The 17,211-nt window shown below is 38.0% G+C and overlaps 1 protein-coding gene across 13 annotated transcripts in view; it reads left to right on the top strand.

Annotated features, from left to right (window-relative positions):
• Nucleotides 1-17,211, top strand: part of DLGAP2 (DLG associated protein 2) — a 453,971-nt gene that overhangs the window by 428,388 nt on the left and 8,372 nt on the right. For 12 of the 13 annotated variants that reach the window (XM_064707623.1, XM_064707621.1, XM_064707626.1 and 9 more), the window contains 5 exons: nt 1,360-1,445; nt 2,676-3,091; nt 11,255-11,346; nt 15,650-15,802; nt 16,633-16,650. In XM_064707623.1, coding sequence (XP_064563693.1) covers nt 1,360-1,445; nt 2,676-3,091; nt 11,255-11,346; nt 15,650-15,802; nt 16,633-16,650 — 765 coding nt within the window. The remainder of the gene's footprint in view (nt 1-1,359; nt 1,446-2,675; nt 3,092-11,254; nt 11,347-15,649; nt 15,803-16,632; nt 16,651-17,211) is intronic. The other variant, XM_064707634.1, reaches the window with a different exon arrangement.

The following is a 17,211-nucleotide window of genomic DNA, read 5'->3' as shown; positions in this document are numbered from 1 at the left end:
TTGATGGGAAATATGTCTTTCCTGGACTGTTGTCACACTGGTAGCCAGACATTTTAGCACACCTGTGCCTGGTGCTATACTGTGCAGTTCAAGCATGCCATTAACATTTATTAGAGGATTCCTGCACCAGCTGTTTCATTGACATCTCCAAGACTTACACACATGTAAATATGAATGTGTATTCATTGCCGGCTGGAGTTCCCTTCCATTCACCTACATGTGACTGCAAGCTGAGCTACAGCTTAAAGATGGAAGGAGAAGTTACCAGCAACTCCCTTCCTCAAGAAGTATAGTCCACATATGCATTCGTTTCCCACCCTCCTCCCACCCTTTCCCTGGATCCCTTCAGAAGCCAGGTGGGTTGGGACTGTGCAGCTGAGACACAGCTGCAAAGAGCCATCAGGCTCTTTCCAGAGATGCCTGTGACTGCTGCAAGCGTAAAACTTTTCTTATCTTTATCATCAGATATATTCTTTGAATTCACACATGGAGTGTGCATATAGAAAACTGGTTGATAATTTTTTTTTTTATTTAACAATGAAAATATTATTCAAAAGGAAAAGTCAGTTTTGCTCTTTTTCTTTTTTTCCTGCCTCTCCCTTGATTCAGTATAATTTGCATACTGCAGCACTTGCTCTGTCTGTGTCAAAGACTTGGGGGCGGTGTGGTGGTGGGGAGTGCTATGTAAAATCCCACAGAAACTTGCAAACGCAAGTCTCAGTCTTGAAGGAAACTACTGTGAATATATTTTGGTAAGTGTATTTCAGATGGGAATGCTATAAAAAATGCATAAATTGCCTGCTTGATGCAGCATTTTCAGGACTGTGTTATTAAAAAAAGGTGAAATAGGGCATTCTGCTGTATCCCTCACATCATTTAATGGTTTTATATTTGTCAACATAGTTGTCAATAAAATTTCATTGCTCCATTTCTTTTTACAACTTGCAAGCTTATGGGGCTACTTCAGACTTTATTTTATTTTGTAAATCAAGGACTATAATGAGACTGGTTTATACTAATATAAAATGGGGTTACCCTGTGGATTCCTCATTCTAAGAACAGCCCTTCCAGACCAAGCTTACTCCCTGATCCCACCAAACTGAGTAATTGCTTCTGCTTGGGAAGGGATTGAAATTTGAAATAGGGAATTACATAGCAAAAGTATTTGTGCAAAACTTTAATAAGATACAGTACCAAAACAATAATACCAGGCTGAATACCTATGGCATTTATTTGACTGTGCTAGGTGTTTCTTAGCAGTAAGAGATGAAATATATAATTAATTTTGAATGAGTGTGTGAAAAATTGTGCTGAGTTGTCAATGCTCACTCTGCAGATGTATCTTTTGTGTTGAATTAGGTGGAAACAGCAACTGATTCAGATACTGAAAGCAGAGGCCTACGGGAATATCATTCTGTTGGAATTCAAGTGGAAGATGAAAAACGGTAATTTAAGCATGTTCAAAAATCTGTAGTCTTTCATGGTACAACATGCATTTGTAAACAGATTTAATAAACAACACCTGACAGGTGCTGCCACTAAATAATCCCTGAAGCCAAATTTCTTATATGCATGTTTATCAATTGGTAACATTTGTGGAGATTACTTAGCAGTTGCTTCACATTTATCTAACTTTCCAGTTTTTAATTGAAGGGAAAGAAGTTAAAGTATTAAATTGAAACAGTGGTTTAATATAATTTCATTATTGTCAGAACAAATACTAAGAGCTACATATTGGAACAGTCTTCCTTCAACAGGACTCCTCATGCTGATCCAGGCTTTCCCAGTCCACAAAAGGAGACAAAGTTCTTAGGATGATACCTTTATTCTAAAATAGAATCAGCTTTCTGATTTGTTCAGTCCTTCTCTAGATTTGTAAACTTGCTGGCCCATGTACTGACTCAGAGGTTAAGCCTGGTAGGTACTGTTTATCAAGTACTGGACCAGTACCATAATCTCATTTCACAGCAGCTGTCTGAGAGTATCTGGCTGCTAATTGCCTTTTGCCATCACGAACTACAAATAATCTGAGACAATGGACTCCAATGTGAAAAGATTTCACAAATAATCTTTGCTTCTCTGTCTAATATTTTAACACAAAGCTTTTCTAAAATGTCATTATTCAGTGTTACATAACAGTGGATAATCAACTTTTAATGGGCACCCTGTAAGACCAAAAAAACTCCAACCCATGGTCTTAAACGTACTGATGTTATCTTTCTTTTATTATGGGATTCTCAAAATTCCTAACTGAGCAGATTTTCAGATCTTCCTACTTAAAATTCTGAACACTGGAAATTTTTTTATATATATACTTTACAGACTTCTATCAGGAAGTTCTAGTTCTGGTAGTTATTTCCAGTTTATTTAGTAATGAACGCGTTATTTTGTAGTATGAGAACAAATCAATATTTGCTTCCAGAGACAATTTAAATAATTTTCTTTTGTACCCTTGCTTAGATCAATGATTCCAGTATGCATTTTGCTTTTCCCCTCTGTTGCTACTCACCATCTAATTTTAGTGAGATATACACAAAGAAAAGATGTTTAACATAAAGTCCAACGAGAAGAACAGAATCCATTCCTTCTCACTGAAACATTATTCTGTCTCTCTGTACCATCACATACATTATTTATATGTCTTAATATCTTTTCTTTTTTCCCTCTTCACCAAGACACGGACGATTCAAGCGCTCGAACAGTGTAACAGCAGCTGTGCAGGCTGACCTGGAACTGGAGGGTTTTCCAGGACACATCACCATGGAGGATAAGGGACTTCAATTTGGCTCATCATTCCAGCAGCACTCAGAGCCCAGCACACCCACCCAATATAGTGCAGTGAGAACTGTACGGACACAGGGACTGTTCAGCTACAGAGAAGATTACAGGACCCCAGTTGACACCTCAAACCTTCCACCACCTGAGCCCTGGCTGGAGCCAGCCATCGAGACAGTCGAGACCGGCCGAATGTCTCCTTGTCGGCGCGACGGATCTTGGTTTATGAAGTTACTGCACACCGAGACTAAGAGAATGGAAGGATGGTGCAAAGAAATGGAAAGAGAAGCAGAAGAAAATGATCTTTCTGAAGAAAGTAAGAACATTTCAGTATATTTTCAGTATACAGATGATTACTAAAATATGAAATCTGTTAGGATAAAGCTGTGAGTTGTGGTTTGTCCTCACTCATTCTGTAGGAGCAAACAACCATAATACAAGAACACTGTCCTGTGGCTGGCTGCACAAGATGGTGCTTCCCAGAGTAAGGTTTTGTGGAAGTAGTTAAAGAACCAACTCTAGAGTCCAGTGCAGGATCAAAGTCTGGTATTACATAGAGCTCAGATGGTACAATAGCTCCATCCACGGCTCCAAATTTGACACATTCTTCCCATTCACTTCTATGGCTCCAGTGCTTGACCCTCTGCCAGAGCACACAGAGTAGTCTTACATGAACCTTGTTTTGTCCTTTTCCTGAAACCTGCGACTTTGCCTCTTAGTGAGAAGCCATTTTAAAAATGTTTCCATTTCTTTACAGGCACTTCAGCCTGTTGGAGGAACAGAAAGCGTAGCAGGCAGGAGCAGTTAAAGTACTTCTGCAGTTAGACAGGCATATGCATTGTTAGAAATTTCAGCTGCATTTTCTCATTACAATTTTGTCAAGAATCATTATTATTCTCTCATGTCCTGTGGACACCTTGAAAGGAGTGATGGGATAAAGTGAAAAATAATGTAGACTATTTTGGAACAAGATCCAAGACAGCACTAATGATAGTAATATATCAAAGTGGTCCTAGGACTCAGTAGCCAGCTCTCTGTGATTCCCTTTGAGGTCAATTATCCTTGTTCTTCAGGCTCAGTTTTATAAATATTTCAATCCCTGACAATCTGAATTATTGTCTCAGCTGAGATTTTCTCAGACCAAAAATGAATTCATATTAATTTTTCTTACTAGTATCTTTCCCTGCACTCTTACAAATTTCACCATCACCTCTGAGTACTGTTTTCTGATCGTCTTGTTTCTCTCTCAACGAGTTCTTGCTGTGATGTACCCTCAGGTCTTGAGCCAGGCCAGCATGGTGACTAAAAGGCCAAATTCTATTTCTTGCACTGACCTTTTCAAAGGAAAAAATGTCTATGTTTTTACGTCATCTTTTTTTTTTTGTTTTGTTTTACAATCATATTTCTCTGCTGTGTTGTGCACAAGTCTCCTGAGTAACAACAGAGGATTTGGGGTGGGGCTGTGAGTAAGGCTGGTTTTCCTTTCTTCAGCCTCTGGTGCTTTATGGACTGTGGGTTTTTTCCTTATTTTAAACATGGCAAAGCAAAGCTCAGAATTTTCTCCTTCCATTGATACTATGACGACGTTAATACCCTTCTAGGGACTGTTAAATAACAACATATTTTCCTTGGATTAGCCTGTGAAAGATTTTCCAAGCCTTTCATAATGGTTATTCCTCAGTACTTCTTTTTTTTTTGCATGTGTCCTATTTTTCAATTCTTCAAGTCTTTGCTGAATACTGACATTTCAGTGTCATTATTAAGAATCCCAAAGCACCTGCTTCTCAGACCACCTGTTACTGATGTAGGAACATCAGTGTTCTCAGTCTGAAGGCGAAGTTCAAAGAGCAAGACTTTGATCTCCTTTGAAAGAGTAAGATTATTTGGGGAGCAAAGGGGAGAAACACACAGGTCATTAGCCCCTCTCTTTCCTAGCAAGGAGTCTTCAGGAAAGAGCTGGACTTCTCCTGCCTCCTCTCTTTGTAAGCTCTTCCTTTTGCACAGCCCCAGTCAGATCTGCAGCCCCCATATGAAACGAGCAATGGAAACACGCTCACATCCACACCCCTTCCCCACTCAGAGATGTGGAGAGGCAGCTAGAGCTGTTACTCTTTGGAATATGAAACTGGTTACCACATGAGGAAAACTTGGATGAGCTGACTTTAGCTGACTACCTGTTCTCAGATGCAGAACAATTCTCCTTCCCATCATGTGAACCTATACTTTTGCACTCCAGATATACTCTGGAACAGCTTACTGCATGGTGAAATAGCAATCAAGAAGGTAGTTTTCTATAAATAGTACATAGGAAATGAAGACAATAGGGACTTCAGTAATTTCTTATTAATCTTAGGAGTTAGTGACACTAACTTGGAATATTTCAGTCAAAAAACAAAACATAGAATCAGGATTTTGTTTCCCTGTTTGAAGAAGGACTTGAATTTGGAAGAGGAAAGGAAAGAGTAATTCCCTGATAACGGAGTTGATAAAATTCAACTGAAATCCTTGAAGTCTCTTTTTTTAAACTAACAAAATTGGGTTAAATACTTGTTCTTGGGGGAACTTTTTGACCTCCCTAATAGGCTAAAGAAGTTATAGAATAAATCTACAAAGTGTTTGCAAGGTCAGAATTTGTGTTCAGCTGACTGTCTAAAGTTCTGGCTTTTTATAGTATGTAACTCATTTCAAGAGCTCTTCCTGAAATAATTTCCAAATTACATTATTTTTAAATTGTATCCCTTCATCTAATAGCACATTAAGTAAAAGGAAGTTTTCAAAGAATTAATTTCAGCAGGGGAATGATCTTCATAGCATTCTAAAAACTCTGTGTGAATAATTTTTTTCCTGTTGGTTCCTTAAGACATTTTGTATCCCCAGTCTGAGCTGCAGAGGTTGTAAGGTGTGCATCCTCAAGAACTTGAATCTAATAACATCACAGCATGAAATGTAGCTTGACATATTTAAACATTTGCCAGTTCTTGAAGAAAATAAACAGAAATGGCTGAGCCAAAAGCAAATAAATATGGTTTTCCATCTTCCAGCAAGACTACTATTCCCAAAACACTTCACAGCAATGTTTGCACATTCAAACTGTCATTCTTAATGCCGAATCATTTCTTTTTGGCCTGGATATATTAATTGTACGTGAAGACCGAATATAGCTTTGCATCTCATAGGAGAAGGCTGTCTTTATGATACCACTTCTATTTTGTTTTAAACATGGGAACAGTTAAAATAGAACTGCATTTTAGAAAACAATTTCAGTTTTGGTGTTAACACAGCATCCTTGAGATCACCAAAAGCTGTCTGATTGCTATATTGATTTTTTCTTTCACTGAACCTTTTCTTCCATAATATTGTTTTAAGAACTTCACTCATCAGGTCTTAGAAAAAAGAGATAATCATTGCAACAAAAATAACTCTCTTCTTTTTTCAGAGCTTTTTTTTTTTTTTTTTTAATTTGGTCAGTTGCCGTGAGTTTTATTTTGAAGTCTCTGCAAAGTTCTTACATATCTGCAAGAACTAATTACATATCCGTAAGAAGTTTGTGGAAGCAGCTATTTGTGTTCTGCTTATTTATATATGTGTGTGTGTGTTCATTATATGGAAAAACTATAGATATGTGTTTGTAACAGTTCCCAGGGTTAGACATCTGGTCACTTGCACTCACAGGGTGCCTCCAGGCAAAGATATGTGTTTCTCATGGGTGCTGACTGGAGTTTCAGTTTTACACCCTGAAAATTGTGTTTGGCTATTAGTGTGTAGGTGTTGACAAGGAAAACAATTTCAAGTGTCACAAAGGTATTGAAGACCAAGAGGATCAGGACTCTGCATCCCATGAGCACAGTGATGGGAGCAGGGAGAGCAGAGCAGAGCAGGGAACCTCAGTCCCTGCCCACAGCTTGCAGGCAGGGCTTGGCAGGGGAAAGAGGACAACCCTGGGTTTCTTGGTGCCACCTGCTTGGCCAGCGGAGATCTTCATTATGGGGAACAGCTCCACAGAGTTTACTCTCACATAAAAGTCCTTAGATAAGTGCAAAAATTAACTACAGGGTAAACTATGCCAGCAGAAATGTTGTTTTGTTGGTATCTCCTGCATTGTGGTTAGCAGTTCTGCTGGCATAGCAGTAAACTGATCTCTAGTGGGGAAAGAAAACAAAGATATTAGAGTGGGAGCTCAAAGTATCACCTCTCTCTCCCATTCCACTTAATTTCATGGATACTGGACCATTCCTTGCTAATCCTCTAGCTGATATTTTCACAGTACTAATAGGACTGAATAGTAATAGAAAACAGAGTAAAATCTCCCGTAATTTTAGATGAATAAAAATCAACAAGAACACCTCACAGCCAATTGATTTTAGTATATTCATGAATTAATTATCCATAAAAGCTTTCTTAGGTGTTTGACCAAATATAGGTTATCCTTTAACCAAAGAGAAATTACTGGCGTCATTTTCTAATGCTTTTCACAAACCTATGCTTCAGGAGATATTGAAATTTCCAGTTGGAGTGTTGTGAATGACTAAGGAATGTCAACTGTACTGAAACAGTCTGTAAAGTCCCACATGTGGCATCCAATCATTCCTCATAGCATTTTTATTGTTCTGCTGAAATTTTCTTCTTTTTGAACTTAGCTTTATTGAGGTAAAAAACCAAATTTGCAGTGTCCCCATTAGTGAACAAGGGTCCCATTACCCTCCAGAGCACTGCCAGATGGGGGCTGAGCTGTCCTAAAATGCCATTCTGAACATTATATATTTATTTTTGTCTCTAGATGCTCTGTTGATAGTAAAATTATATTTCTAAAGTTTACTAATTTAAGTTTAGAGATTAGACAAATATCATGCCCTACTTCGAGTTAGGAGAGTGAACTAAATGCCAGTTTTAATATTTTTCCAGGCATATTATTTCAGATTGTGCAGTAATTTGTTTACAAATATAGGAGGGAATGAAAAGATGAAATGGAATGAAAATTTAAATTAAAATATGTCACTTAAATAGACAATAATGAATGCCAGAAGCAGATTGATTGTTAGCAGTTTTTCACTGCTGGTGCAGCAGTGGCACAATTGAACAAAGCTTTTAACCTGTCAAGATCAGAGTTACAGCATCAGATTATAATCAATTTCATCAATACAGATCTAACTTTTCCCTCTCTACTTTTGTGATATGAAATCATTTTTGATTACAAGGTTTTCTAGAATTTCTCAAGCAATTCCACACATACAGGGAAAAGACACCATTGTGTTAATTGTGCAATTGACACAATCTCTAATCAGGGTGTAAATCCTGAGCCTACTCTTACTGAAGTCATGGTCAGGGTTTCGTATGTCTTCAGAGCTAAAGTCATACAGGACCATCCAAAAAAAATTGAGTGCTTCATATGCCTCAGGGAGGAAAATTAAGGTTGTTTGACTCTTTCCTGACATTTGGGCAAATACAAAATTATCCTCATGCAAGGAGGTTTAAGGATTATATAAATATTTTGTCTATTTATGTGTATTGGTAGATTCTATCATCATTTATTTACAAGAAAAATCTTCTAGTCATCACCAAACATCTCAATCCCTTCAGTCTCTAACATTCATCATTTTTTCATGGAGATAATCAATCTGCACTCATCAGAATAATTCCCCAATGCATGAAATTAATAACAAGGCTTTGGATGTCTATTAATATTGTGCTAAAGATTATGAGTTGAAGTGTTTTAATACTTTAATTTAATTACAGCAAGGCAGAGTAGCATGAATATGAGTGATTCTAACCTCTATGTTTTATTACATCTGATTTACTTATTAAAATGGAAATAGAGTTAGATCTTTAGTAAATTCTAGGGCTGTAATGATACATGTGTATTCAGCACTGTGACTCAATGGCACATGCAACCATCACAGCCTTATATCCCTGACAAATGTGTATCCCACCAAAATTCTACATTGCCAGTGCCTAAATCTTGACCAGTCTGACTGGGCTTTAAATCACTAATGCTTGTGGACATGATGCTTCATGATAATGAAGATAAAATTAATGTTTATTTAGAATGAGGGTTTGGGTAGCTGAGGTTCACTAGAAAATATCAGACATCTATAGATTCTTTCAGGATCTATATTTCTGCAGAAGAGCTAAAACCAATGCCCCTTACTTAGACTATGTGTTTGAGCTATGAACTGTAAAATTCAGCAGAGGAAACTAAAACTGAACTTCATTCACTAGAGACAACCATAATAACCATCAGCCCGTGGAATCAACCTCACTCTTTTTGCCCAGTGAATCATTGAACATAGCATGGAATAGGTGATGTCAGGGACCTGCTGCAGCATAATTCCTCATCCTGGAAAAGGAGCACCTCTGACCCCACACTAGGAGTTTGTCCAATGTCCTAAGCTACAGATCACCAAGAGATAAAAAGGAGGATACAAGGCTGTTTGTCACTAAAGTCATTGCCTTTATTAAAAATGTTGAAAACCGAATTAAAGCAATTTGTGCCAGATCAAATGAAACATTTATTTTTTATTTAAGTTTTTGTATGCTTGTTCAGGTTTTAACACTCAAATATTCCTTCCTGTATGCCAATAGCACTGTAGAGGAAAGTGAGGGGTTTGATGATCAAAAACCCCAAACCAATTAAAATGATTTATTTCATTTGGCCAACAGAACAAAAGCAAACCTCAGTGTATTACTCATGCAGCCCTGAACCACTTAACCCTTCTACAATGGATGTCACACAGGACTGATGAATTATGTATATTTCTGTTTAATTTAGTGTTGTGGTACAGCTGTACTGTTTGCCTAACAGAAAATGGAATAGAGTTTGAGAACCACAGCTCTACATATTAGCACATGCCTTGAAAGTTACTGAGACTTTAACTAGAGAACAAAATTTTCAAATTATCTCTTGCTACTACTTTTAGGTGAGCAGATGTTTCACTGGTCTAAAGAAAGTAGAATTAAAATGTAAAATCTACTACCAAAATACTGTTTTCACATGCTCTCCTGTACTTATTCTAAATAACAACAAAATTATAAGCCCTGCAACATTCTAATGTTTCCTATACCAGGGGCTGCAGATCAGTTGTGCTGTATCAGCTTTATTCCACACTTACACTTAACATCCTGTTTGAATTATCAAACTTGGTTTCTCCAAATTGAAGTAAAATATATCAGAGTAATTCCTGTCTACATTTGCCCCACCTCTCTATATCTTTAACATTATTTAAAGATCTGGAAATTCTCCTGCTGAAATAAATTTTTTACTGAGACCACAGTTTATAATGCTTTTTAAAAATTATTTTTTAATCCTAGAGATGGATCTGGAGGAAAGGAACTGTAGGAAAGGGTATGTAGGAAGGTATAGAAAAGCATGATGCCTCCTACCAGAGTGTGGCATTTGTCCCAGCAGATGTGGAAGTCAGGATGAGTTAGTTTCTCAGAGATAAGTCAATCCCCTTAGGTAGTACTGTGAATAGAAGAACAGAGACATCTCCAGGAGGAAATTTAGCTCATCTAAAAGTGCCTAACATGGCTGAGCTGCTGAACACAGATCACTGATTATAAAGCATTCAAAAAAATTTAATTTAGACAGATGACTCTTGGAAACAAAGGCAATGAGTTTGGTCATTTGGAAACAAAATACAATGAGTTTTGTCATTTTCCCCAGTGCATAATGTATGGACATGTACATGGACAGTGAGGAAATGCTAACACATCCACGGGGGCTGATGCCGGTTCAGCAAAGTCCTGGAGCACCTGTTTGTGTCCCACTTTGTCTGAAGCTCCTGTGCTGAGGACTTTGTATATTTTCCTGGGCAGACAACCTGTAATTCCTAAAGGGTGTACCAAACACGTCTCAGAGATGTAATTCTGTGAGGATTTAATCCTTATGGTAGGAATATGTTATATTACAGTTGAATGTAGTAACTTTACCCTCAGAACAGATAAAGAGATCTCACCCAGGGATGACCCACACAAGCACAGTGAGTGAAGTAATTTGCAGTCACAGAACCAGAAGGTATAATTTAAGGTACACATGTCTTTGACATCAGAAGGAACAGACATCCAACTGGTTCTTGAGGCAAGACAATTTCAACAGCTCTCCATTTACATGAGCAAATGTAAATGGGAGAAGTGTCATTTACATTGAAATTTAAGAGTGTTTTCAAAATCATATGGATTGATGGATGCCCACTTCAGAAAGCTGAATATAGTCCCTTAGTTTTTTCTACTTCCTTAAGCAAATAAAGTCTAAGCTGTTTTGACTTATTAATATATCATTTATTATTCATTCATCATGCCAAAAGGCAAGGTGCTACTGAGTTTTCCTGTACTTCACTCTTCATGTGTATAATCACAAACAACAAAACCAAATATTTACTTGCATTTTAAAATAACCAGGAACTTCATCTGCATTTTTTTTGAGATGGATATTGTATTCGCTGCCAAAAAACTTTTATTAGTAGTAATCCATCTGTATGCTTAGTCCTAGGTAAGATCCGAAGTGCTGTTGGAAGTGCTCAGCTCCTCATGTCTCAGAAATTCCAGCAATTTTATTGGCTTTGTCAGCAAAATCTGGTAAGTCACTTTGCCTGGTTGTTTTTGAAGAGTTTGAGTTTATTCATCCATAACATTCCCCAAAATGTCACTTTAAATTTTAGAGTTTAATATTTTTACTTCAAAAACAATTGTAGTGCATCTGAGCAATAGCATTCTGAAATGTTATTTTCATGTCCCACATCAATTTCCCCTTTTTTTTAAACTTAGTCCTTATGTATGATGTTGGTAGATTTTTTTTAAGCATATATAAAAATGTAATTTCAGTCTGATGATTATGTTTTGCTTTTCTCTTTTTGCTGTCTTTAATAAACAAAAGAAAATGAGAAGGTAACAAACACAAGTTTTCTGAGACATAATATTATGGCTTATTTTTGCAATACCCTAATATAGTAACTATATTTCACATAAGGAAGGGGGAAATTTTCACATTAAAATCAGTGGAAACTCATAAAATAGAATAGAGGAGAATACATGATCCAGCTTTCTACATACCTGAAAATAAGACTGATCATGGAAATGAGATATCTATAATGTTCATCAAATTAAGTTGGATAATTTGTGTTGCCAATTATGTATGAGATGTCCTGGGGCTAAAGGAACAGATACATTATATTACTTACTGCTATTGTTCTGGAAGTTCATTACAGACTAATTCAATTCTAAATGTTATCTTCATTAATATGACAGCAGCCATCAGTGATACAAAAGCTGTGGCAAGATGGTACTAACCAATAGAAGAACATAATTCTTCAATCTACAGCTGGTGGTAGAAAACCTTTCTTTGCCTCTCTCAAATAGCAAGTGTACCTTTTCCTTCTGACTGTGCCTAAACCTCATATCTTGACAGTACTGAATTTTCTTGTGTGCATGACAGCAGACAATACCTATAGTCTGCTTACATACTTTTCTTTGCCCGTTGGGATTTGTCACATAACTTCCAAGGCAGAACATTTGTTCTGCAAAGACCTACTTTCTACTTTCCATCCATAAAGTTAAACATTCAGAATTCCTGCAATGAAATAATACTGAGAAAATAATGCCAAAAATGTCATACCTTCTGATAGAAAATATTAAGATACATAGTACTCAGTAGGAAAGGATCCAGTTATCAAAAACTCTGTCAAAACAAGAATTTTAAAAGCTGTTACAGAATAACAGAGGAAATATACAAAGTCTGACAAGAAAGAATTGAACACATCTGTATTATCAATTATATGATGTGTGCTCCTATCTAGTAATTTGTTTCATATCAAAAGAAGAGAATCTTCAACATTGACTGAAACTTTCTCTCTGCAAATTTAAAAATGCCCTCCATTACCTGATTGATTAAGCTGTGCAAACTAAGATTTGGAGAGCCTAACCTCCACTCCACTTCATTTATCTTCAAGTGGGCCCAGCACTTGTGCTCAAGAGCATTACTGTAATAGCAAGTGCAGCTCCTGCTCAGCACAGCCATCAGCTGTTTGAGAGAAAGAACAATTCATTACTGCAAAAGCAATAGAGACTGCAAGGAGAAATCTTCAACTTTGTAGACAACACAACCAAAAAATGGCAAGATTTTACTTCTCTTTTTCTCTTTTGGATAATAAACCTCTGAAGTCCATGACAGCAGCTTAACCCCACTCGCAGGATTTAGGTTCTGAAAATCCTTCACTTTCATTAAATCAATAATGGGCTCTGAAGAAAGCAGCAACTGCAAAACTGACTGTAGGTCATTCATGCCTGGAGGCTTTCCTTCCCACACTTAATGATAAAGTTTGTTGCTAAATATTCACTTAGTGCATACATACAGCAGGGTTTCCATAGGCTCCTAAGGCAGCGCCTCAGTGTCCCTGGGGAATGCTGCCAGCTTGTGTATTCCCTTTCTCTAAAACATCCAGCAGTCCAGGGCTGCCACAGGGCAGTTTCTCTGACAGTGTTCAGCATCTATAAGCTTAAATGTAGGACACAGAACAACAGCATTTAATTGTGCCAGTTCAAAATGCAACAAGGGTTTCAGAGGAATATACTTACTAAACTGAAATTTAACCATGAATGCCACATATGGACTTTTCTAAAGGATCATGGGAACTTCAAATGGCACATTTGATTATGCTTTGTGTTAGGAGCTCTTATCAAAGACTCTCACTTAGGGTAAATTCATAGAAATGTAAGCTTAAATGAAGTTTTCTATTTTATTACTCTGGATGGCTATATCCTACACGTATGCTGTTCCCACTAATTACTTAAGAAAATGTCATTACTGATTAATAACTAGTCTCTTTTGCATTATTTACATTACTTTTTGTAACACCCTTTTTTTTCTTTGAAGTGTCCTTCTCCATGCTCTGTAGTCAGCACAGATCCCGCTCAGCTTGTATGTCATGGCTGCAGGCTAAAACAGAGCAGCTTGAGCAACATCGAGGTGCTTGTTGCTTGCTTTAGGCCTCCTTCGAAAAGAGGGCTGCATAGCTGAATTCCAAGTAAGATACAAATAAATAAGCAGTTTCTGAGAAGAAGCAGGTTTAAGCCAATCTTTTCAAAACTTAGTCAAGTGTAATAGTACTCATTTGTGCCAGCATTTATTCATGAACTGTGCATGTGTAAGAAGCAGGAGGCAGCCCTCTTGTGTCCAGAGCATACATGGCACAGCCCTCTGCAAGAGTTGTGCTGGAGGCCATGGTCTCCACAAACACTGTGAGCAGAGTGGGGTGCACAAAAGTACAGAACAGTAATTAACCTTGATTCAGAAGGCAATGCCCTTGCAATGAGTGGAATCAGTTTCTGGCTGTTTAGAGGAAACTGGGGAGAGTGAGTGAGGAGACCAGGCAGGAGATAACAGATTGCAAGATAAGACAGACTGCTGTGGGACTCCCCTCATGAATTTCACACAGGGAGTCAGTTCCTAAAACCTGAAATATTGACCTCTGTAGAGGAAGTAACCCCACTGACATAAATTTTAAACTGTTTTGTAACATATTGGGATCCATTCAATGAAGTAGTTTTCAGTAAACACTAATGTGGAGTTGTAATGTTTCCCAGATGTCTGTTATAATCTATATGGTCAGTTCCCTTAAGTCCCTGAAGCTCCCTATTAAAAGGAAACTTTCTTCTAGTGAAGAACACTTGTAAGTTGTTCTTGGCCCAGATTCCAGTAGGGCCTAGATATGGTGACACTGCATGTTGTCATGCTCAGTTCCAGGCCCTAATCTCCCACAGTGGCATCTGTAAACCCAAGTTTGAGCAGCAGTTCCAAGCTTAAAACCCTTAGAAATGTGTGATTCAACAGCCATGCTGACTTATCTCCCAGTTTCTAGACAGCTGTGGGGTTGTGTTTAAATATAAAATGCCTTTGACCACTAGATTTGAAAAAGGTGGGGAACAGAGCCTGCCATAACAGCAGTGATGCTGACATAGCAAACCAGTCTTTTCAGCTTTTGGCCAGAAAGGGAGAGATCCAGATTCTGTTTGGCATGGTTTTGACATTCTCTCTCCCAGCTCCATTCTTTAGACCACCATAATGGCTTCCTCCTGTCCTGGAAGGAAAAAGGCATGAAACATGTTCACCTCCATGTTTACCATTTAAGCCCTATTTCAATAAAGTGGCAAAGCTCTCTTCTTGACCTAGTACCAGTGCTCAGAGAGTATAGGGTTAGGAGTCTATATACTACCTTATAATACAATTTTTATCCAGCACTGGCATCAGGTTAATTATCAAATACAGGATCATCTTGCTAATTGTTACCATTAATGTTTGCTCCATTAAGTCTTAAGCACACATAGCATCTTAATTGCAGGACCTGGTGGTAATGCCTTCCCGGTTCCTCAGTATGATTCAACTCCCTGGAGAACAAAATCCAAGCATCCCATCAAGATTTCATACTTCATGTATACATTTGAAGACAATGTAAACATCAAGTTCAGCATAGGGTGACATCTTTGTGGCATTGTTTTGTCTCAATCAGCTATCGTGAATGTGATTTTGAACCAGGAAGACTTCAGGCTGGTTGGAATACAAACCACGCTCCCCTTGCCTTTAATAATCAGCAGACAGAGGCTGTCAGCTTGTTCCTTTTTAGAAATGCAGGTCAGCACAGCATATGGTGCTAAGGAGCTTCCCATGCTGCACATTCGGGAAGGCTGGCGTGTGACATCCAACTCATTCATGTTTGGGTTGTGTAGGAGGCACAGTTTCCACTCACAGCTCCCAGCTGCAGAGCACGCAGAGCCTTAGCTCTGAGCAGTGCTGCAGCAATGAAATCTGGCACTGTGCCCTTCCTGCCTCAGTGCACACCCTGAAAGCCTCCTGGAGTATTCATGTTCTGTCCTTTGTGCGCTACAGGACCCGAGTGCCATGCCAAGACCAACTTCCCAGGACCTTGCAGGTTTCTGGGACTTACTGCAGCTCTCAATTGAAGATGTCAGCATGAAGTTTGATGAACTGCACCAGTTGAAACTCAATGAATGGAAAATAATAGAATCACCTGAAAGGAAGGTAAGCAGACCGTGGACAATACCATTTACTCCCCATTTGTAGTTCTGCAGTATCCTTGTGTTAAATACAATAGTGAAACACAATAGGTTCCTAGCCCTGGGAAGTATTTAATGGGCATGGCCCAATTTTTACATGGAAACTTTTATCAGATATCAGGAGTCTTTTCTTTTTTAACAATGTTGAGCTGAATTATATAATAAATAAAATGAATTTTGCTACGCTAGTTTACTCCATGACACTTTTGTTCAAATTACTTGATTCACATTCTAAAGGCTAGAACAGAAATATATTCTTATTAATTCAGATGGAAGACAATAGCCCAAGAATTCACACAAGGTAAATTCAGCACTCTGCTACATTTGGGGCAGCTCAAACTTGAACACTGCAGTGTTTAACCCTGCCTGCATGACACAAATGATAACAGAACTGGAATGAGAGAAAAGCATGTGGCAGAACAGAGCACAGGTCATACTAAAGCTCAGCTGACATCCTTCTGGGGGACAAAGCACTGCTGGTGAAGTCACTGCGCCTGTGCTCTGCAACTCCACCACTTGGGAGATGCCCCACATGACACTTACAAACCAAAGGTGACAAATTGCCCATAAAAGCAGTGTAATTCTGAAACTGCCTTTCCCCTCTCTAGAACTTCACCCCTTACCTTGATGATCCCACTATCCTTGCTTATTATTGTATCAGTCAGATGATAACAGTGTTTGGTTTGAGTCGGTACTGTTGGCCTCAGGTGAATATTTGTTTGGTTTGGGAGGAATTAGGAGGCATTTTGACAACTTTTTCATTTCTTCATGCTCCTCTTGGATTTTAATTTTCAGCCAACGGGTTGGTGGATGGTGAGTTTGCAACTCTTGCTTACTAGTGGCAACTAGAAGTAAGAAATTATTATAGTGACAGCAACAGTGATATTCCTAAGAGGGAAATAACTAAAAATAGAAAAGAAAATAAGATGGGATGACAGGAATGGAGCTTTTATGTAAACAGGAGATAGAGAAAATAAAGACAGGCAGAACTGGCTATAATGGGGAATAGCATCCCAGGCTGTTGCACTATTCCTTCATAATGCAGAACTGTGTTTTTAAATAAACTTAGTTATTTAGTCTTGGCTATTGCATTTGGATAGTAGAGTCACAATTAGTTTAAAAAAAAAAAAAACAAAGAAACCCAACCAAACGAAACAAAAAAACCCCAGTGAGGAGTCTGTAAACCATAAGTGTATCAGTTCAATTTTTGTATTATTTGAATCCTGCTGTGCATCAAATTAACTGTGTTCTCCATAAGGAACAGCCCATACTCTGGACTACTACCATTACTTTAAGACATTATATAGCAAAAGATCTGTCATAGTAACTGTACCTATATAAATGAAGTTATGGAGTCTTCATCTTCAGGGCTAT

The sequence above is a fragment of the Zonotrichia leucophrys genome, chromosome 3 (genome assembly GCF_028769735.1).
Source record: "Zonotrichia leucophrys gambelii isolate GWCS_2022_RI chromosome 3, RI_Zleu_2.0, whole genome shotgun sequence".
In the NCBI taxonomy this organism is placed as follows: domain Eukaryota; kingdom Metazoa; phylum Chordata; class Aves; order Passeriformes; family Passerellidae; genus Zonotrichia; species Zonotrichia leucophrys.
This window is presented reverse-complemented; position numbering and strand designations above follow the sequence as displayed.